Raw genomic sequence first — 6,202 nt, forward strand, 5'->3', positions numbered from 1 at the left:
TATATACTCTTTTGATCCCATGAGGGAAATTTGGTCTCTGCATTTATCCCAATCCGTGAATTAGTGAAACACACTCAGCACACAGTGAGCACACAGTGAGGTGAAGCACACACTAATCCCGGCGCAGTGAGCTGCCTGCATGAACAGCGGCGCTTGGGGAGCAGTTAGGGGTTAGGTGCCTTGCTTAAGCCGTGCCTACTGGTCGGGGTTTGAACCGGCAACCCTCCAGTTACAAGTCCGAAGTGCTAACCAGTAGGCCACGGCTGCCCCCGTGGTGTGTGGTATAGAAGGCTGTTGTGTGGTATAGGGCACTTGTGTAGGCCCTAACAGTTGGTTTTACAATAAGAAGCAAAAAGGCGACGAACGACCATTTAGCCTACCTATCCTCATGATGTGGAGGATGCTCGTTAGCAGCCGTGAAGTCTTTTATTCTCAAGATGGCCTAATGGTGTAGCCTAGGCTACTGTCTACGAAGATGTAGGCTAAAATACAACTATCTACTAGCCTAGAAATCTAGACGCACCCTAGCAGCAGCAAATTACATTTGCTGCCAGGGCTAGTCTAGCAACTCTCCGTTGGCTTGTGAGCTTGAAAAATTAAACTTCTATCAGGCCAATCAAATCGTGTATAGAGTCTTAGGCGGGCTTAACATAATGATTGATGGCAGAGTTGCAACGATTTGGCTTGAATTCCCTGCTACTTGAAAACAAATAAGATGGATGTTGCTGTTGGCGAACAGTGTGACACGAGTTAGGCTTTTATTAAGTTGGCAAAAGTTTGAACTAGCCAACTAGCTCCGCTGGTTGGAAACGCATGGGACTTATAGCGCTGTCCTGTTGCGTACAGAGGGGATTTGAAAGACAATCGATTATCCCGCCCCTCGGACTGAGCACTGCGAACGGTGAGTGCCCAGACCCTACATTTTAATGTGGGTCTGGCTCGTCAGGCTAACTATCTACAGTCATCCAAAAATGAATTGCCAGAGATAGGCTATGAAGGAAAAAAGTGCAGCATTTTAAACATGGCAAGAATATTTTTACCGGAACAGTTTGTTCTAATTTGTCTCGTGAAATTCGTGCTTGTGGACATCAATCACCTATCTTCTGTCCTTCTATTTCAAGTCATCATGAGTCATTTAATTATATAATCACAACAAATGCTAATAAATGAAAACAGAATAGGCTCATGTGCTATAGCCTACAGGTCACTTAGGCTAACTCCCGTATGTCAAAATAAACTGATTTGATCCTATGAATTTTAGCGATCACACACAACAACTTAACACAGCAACCTCAAACTCCACTGTTGAACCTAGGCTACTGCTTCAGTCATGTAAGAAATAAGCAGTTTATGAATTATCTTTACCCGTTTAATCAAGTCCACATGACCAAAATAACAGCATATTTAAAGGCTGAGCTAGCATAACAGCCTATAGCCGATGCTGCAATGGATAACTAATAAAAAAGTTTCATACAATTAATGAACTTTATCACTCACATTCTGAGTTTTTCTGGGTGGTTATATATCCATTCAGATCGTCTTCGAATAAGCCATCGCTGTTATATGTTATAATATATGTTACAGGATTCATGACTTTAACGCCATTAATGTTACATGATGCTGACTGATGCTGCACTCTGGGCTACCGTTTTAACGTCTGCTGACTGCTGACTGCTGAGTCTGCCTACCAAAACCTGTCGCTGTTCAGTTGAAGTTAAATTATCAATTATTGTTTGATTTTGTGTCAACTTTCAGAGGGAAGACATTAGTGTTTCCCATACATTGACTAATCTGTGGCGGGGCGCCACAAAATAAAAATCGGCCGTCACAGATTAATATTCTATGTTTAATTTAATTGAATTTAAATGAAATATAAGGTCAAATCCTTGCATTGCCACTGAGCTGCGCTTGTTGCCCCGCCCCGCTCTCTCTCATAGCCCACTGCCCCGCCCCGCTCTCTCTCATAGCCCGCTGCCCCTCCCCGCTGCCCCTCCCCGCTCTCTCTCATAGCCCACTGCCCCTCCCCGCTCTCTCTCGTAGCCCACTGCCCCTCCCCGCTCTCTCTCGTAGCCCACTGCCCCTCCCCGCTCTCTCTCGTAGCCCGCTGCCCCTCCCCGCTCTCTCTCATAGCCCGCTGCCCCTCCCCGCTCTCTCTCGTAGCCCGCTGCCCCTCCCCGCTGCCCCTCCCCACTCTCTCTCGTAGCCCGCTGCCCCTCCCCGCTGCCCCTCCCCGCTCTCTCTCATAGCCCGCTGCCCCTCCCCGCTCTCTCTCATAGCCCGCTGCCCCTCCCCGCTCTCTCTCATAGCCCGCTGCCCCTCCCCGCTCTCTCTCGTAGCCCGCTGCCCCTCCCCGCTGCCCCTCCCCACTCTCTCTCATAGCCCGCTGCCCCTCCCCGCTCTCTCTCATAGCCCACTGCCCCTCCCCGCTCTCTCTCATAGCCCGCTGCCCCTCCCCGCTCTCTCTCGTAGCCCACTGCCCCTCCCCGCTGCCCCTCCCCGCTCTCTCTCGTAGCCCGCTGCCCCTCCCCGCTGCCCCTCCCCACTCTCTCTCATAGCCCACTGCCCCTCCCCACTCTCTCTCATAGCCCGCTGCCCCTCCTCTGCATGTGCATTTAACAAAATATTAACGATTGTTGAAGGATTGTTGTTGCCACATAGAAGCATTGCATAGAAAATGTCTGGCTAAATTGCTATTAAATCCGCTTAGGATCGTGATCATGCTGCGCAAATTTGTTCGAAACTGCTGCATTGAAGTGAACTCTGCTAAGGTCTTATCACATCATAGTAGGCTACATTGAAGAGACTAAACTAAGTTAGGTAATGAAATCAAGCAGTATCTCAAAGCTAACGTTCGAATACTGTTTGGATGTCGAATTTAGCATGCTTAGCCTATCTACAGCTGCTTGTCAATTTCGTTGAAGGGCTCATTTTATTGATTCTGACACTGAATGTTTGCAAGTTGTCCAAGTCAGCTACCGCCACAAATGTTCCCTTCTGGCCAAATTTCACAGCTTCTAAGAAAGTCTATCGTCTTTGTGTAAACCGAGTTTTGAACAGAGAAAAAAAGTTAGGCTACCATTAGGCTACATGCAGGTTCTCCCATAACGTTATCGATACAGATCAATGCACCAAATCAGGGCGATTTTAGCGAAATGATGTTCCTGTCACAGGCTATCAAATATTGAACAATGGGATAACGTTTCGTCATCACCTTTATTGATGCCTGAAATTTGACATTGCTGAAATACAGAGATGTAGCCTACTGAGAGGCAGCTGCAGACAACGATGTTCAATGGGTTCAACTTGTCCCTTGCCTACCAGGTGGATGTAAACAAAGCTATAGAACCTAGAATACGTCACATGAAAAACGTTAATAGAAGGCTGTCGTGTGGTATAGAAGGCTTTTTGTGTGGTATAGAGGAATGTCGTGTGGTCTAGAGCCGGAGTAGCTAATCTGAAGCTTCGGGAGGATTCCTAGGGGGCTGCTAAGGTTTTGGGCTGGTCTGAATATTGTTAGCTTAAAGATATTGGTATAGGGCATTATTGTGTGGTATAGGGCATTGTTGTGTGGTTTAGGGCATTGTTGTGTGGTATAGGGCACTATGGTGTGGTATAGGGCATTATGGTGTGGTATAGGGCATTATTGTGTGGCATTGTTGTGTGGTATAGGGCATTATTGTGTGGTAAAGGGAATTATTATGTGGTATAGGGCATTATTGTGTGGCATTATTGTGTGGTATAGGGCATTATGGTGTGGTAAAGGGCATTAAGGTGTGGTATAGGCCATTATGGTGTGGTATAGGGCATTATTGTGTGGCATTGTTGTGTGGTATAGGGAATTATTGTGTGGCATTGTTGTGTGGTATAGGGCATTATTGTGTGGTATAGGGCATTATTGTGTGGCATTGTTGTGTGGTATAGGGCATTATGGTGTGGTATAAAGCTATAGAACCTAGAATACGTCACATGAAAAACGTTAATAGAAGGCTGTCGTGTGGTATAGAAGGCTTTTTGTGTGGTATAGAGGAATGTCGTGTGGTATAGAGCCGGAGTAGCTAATCTGAAGCTTCGGGAGGATTCCTAGTGGGCCGCTAAGGTTTTGGGCTGGTCTGAATATTGTTAGCTTAAAGATATTGGTATAGGGCATTGTTGTGTGGTATAGGGCACTATGGTGTGGTATAGGGCATTATTGTGTGGTATAGGGCATTGTGGTGTGGTATAGGGCATTATTGTGTGGTATAGGGCATTATTGTGTGGCATTATTGTGTGGTATAGGGCATTATTGTGTGGCATTGTTGTGTGGTATAGGGCATTATTGTGTGGTATAGGACATTATGGTGTGGTATAGGACATTATTGTGTGGTATAGGGCATTATGGTGTGGTATAGGGCATTATTGTGTGGCATTATTGTGTGGTATAGGGCATTATTGTGTGGTATTGGGCATTATTGTGTGGTATAGGGCATTATGGTGTGGTATAAAGCTATAGAACCTAGAATATGTCACATGAAAAACGTTAATAGAAGGCTGTAGTGTGGTATAGAAGGCTTTTTGTATGGTATAGAGGAATGTCGTGTGGTCTAGAGCCGGTGTAGCTAATCTGAAGCTTCGGGAGGATTCCTAGTGGGCCGCTAAGGTTTTGGGCTGGTCTGAATATTGTTAGCTTAAAGATATTGGTATAGGGCATTGTTGTGTGGTTTAGGGCATTATTGTGTGGCATTGTTGTGTGGTATAGGGCATTATTGTGTGGCATTATTGTGTGGTATAGGACATTATTGTGTGGCATTGTTGTGTGGTATAGGGCATTATGGTGTGGTATAGGGCATTATTGTGTGGTATAGGGCATTGTGTGGTATAGGGCATTATTGTGTGGTATAGGACATTATTGTGTGGTTTAGGGCATTGTTGTGTGGTTTAGGGCATTATTGTGTGGTATAGGGCATTATTGTGTGATATAGGGCATTATTGTGTGGTTTAGGGCATTATTGTGTGGCATTGTTGTGTGGTATAGGGAATTATGGTGTGGTATAGGGCATTATTGTGTGGCATTATTGTGTGGTATAGGACATTATTGTGTGGCATTGTTGTGTGGTATAGGGCATTATGGTGTGGTATAGGGCATTATTGTGTGGTTTAGGGCATTATTGTGTGGCTTAGGTTATTGCCCCTAACCCTTGTCCTACCCCACCGCTGGTCCTTAGATACGCAGTGATGCTGCGCTGTTGGGATCCAGAGGCCGACCGGCGACCCTGTTTCACCTCGCTGGTTGCCGAGGTGATGAGCATCTTGTCGGGGCTGGAGGGGGAGCACTACATCAGCCTCAACGTCACCTACGTTAACCTGGACCAGCCGCGGCCGTACCCTGCCCTGACCGACTCTGCTGACGAGCAGGACAACTCAGACGCCGAGTCCACGTAGCCACCCACCACTCAACACATCTCCTAGCAACAAAGGGTCTGAAGTCAAGCCATCATGAAAGAGATTATTTATAAAAGCATCAAGCCGTGTGTGTGTTGGGGGGGTGGGGTGCTTGGTGCTTACTGTGAGCTGTGTGTGTGTGTGTGTGTGTGTGTGTGTGCTTAGCGTAAGCAGTAGGCCATGTGTGTGTACACACCTCCCAACACACTGCTGAGAGGCAGCACAGACACACACACACTGCTGAGAGGCACAGAGTTGTTTTCAGTCATTTATAAAACTAAGCTTGTCAGATTTTTCTATTTGAAGAAAATAAAATCCCTTCTTAATGTGTGTGTATATTTTGCACAATACAATTGAGCAAGTCTGTGTAAATGATAGTAAATATTGCCTGGATTTCTGTGTCTAGTGATACGTTGCTATACAGTTATATTGTGGAACTTAATAAATAAAACATTTTTATTAAATGTTGAAGGTTAACAAATGTGTGGTTTTGGGCTTTCTGCTTCATCACTTGATGTAACCCTCTATTGCATGAATGATCACCTACTGTATACCTTAAAAATATGTTTAATCGTGTACTCTTTTAATGTGTAATCTTTTAGAAATTAACTAAATTAAGTTTACTGAAAATTAAGTTTACTAAAATGTAACTGTATTTTGGGCAATAAAGTGATGATATCATGGTAATATTATCATACTGTAGTCCGCCTTGGAAAATAAATAGCCTTCGTTTAGGGACATAAAGTAATGATTTTGATCAAAACCAAAGTTTATAGAAAATAAT

General features: G+C 45.1%; 1 protein-coding gene across 2 annotated transcripts in view; it reads left to right on the forward strand.

Moving 5' to 3' along the window:
* mst1rb (macrophage stimulating 1 receptor b) overlaps positions 1 to 5,986 on the forward strand; it is a 72,136-nt gene extending 66,150 nt beyond the window's left edge. The window contains exon 19 of one of the 2 annotated variants that reach the window (XR_006031093.1): positions 5,202 to 5,316. Coding sequence is in view for 1 of the 2 variants with exons in the window: in XM_042088560.1 (XP_041944494.1) it covers positions 5,202 to 5,418 (217 nt within the window). In the remaining variant the exon portion in view is untranslated. Of the gene's footprint in view, positions 1 to 5,201 lie in introns of both variants that reach the window. The other variant, XM_042088560.1, reaches the window with a different exon arrangement.
* The last annotated feature ends 216 nt before the right edge of the window (positions 5,987 to 6,202 follow it).

The sequence above is a fragment of the Alosa sapidissima genome, chromosome 4 (genome assembly GCF_018492685.1).
Source record: "Alosa sapidissima isolate fAloSap1 chromosome 4, fAloSap1.pri, whole genome shotgun sequence".
Taxonomy (NCBI): domain Eukaryota; kingdom Metazoa; phylum Chordata; class Actinopteri; order Clupeiformes; family Clupeidae; genus Alosa; species Alosa sapidissima.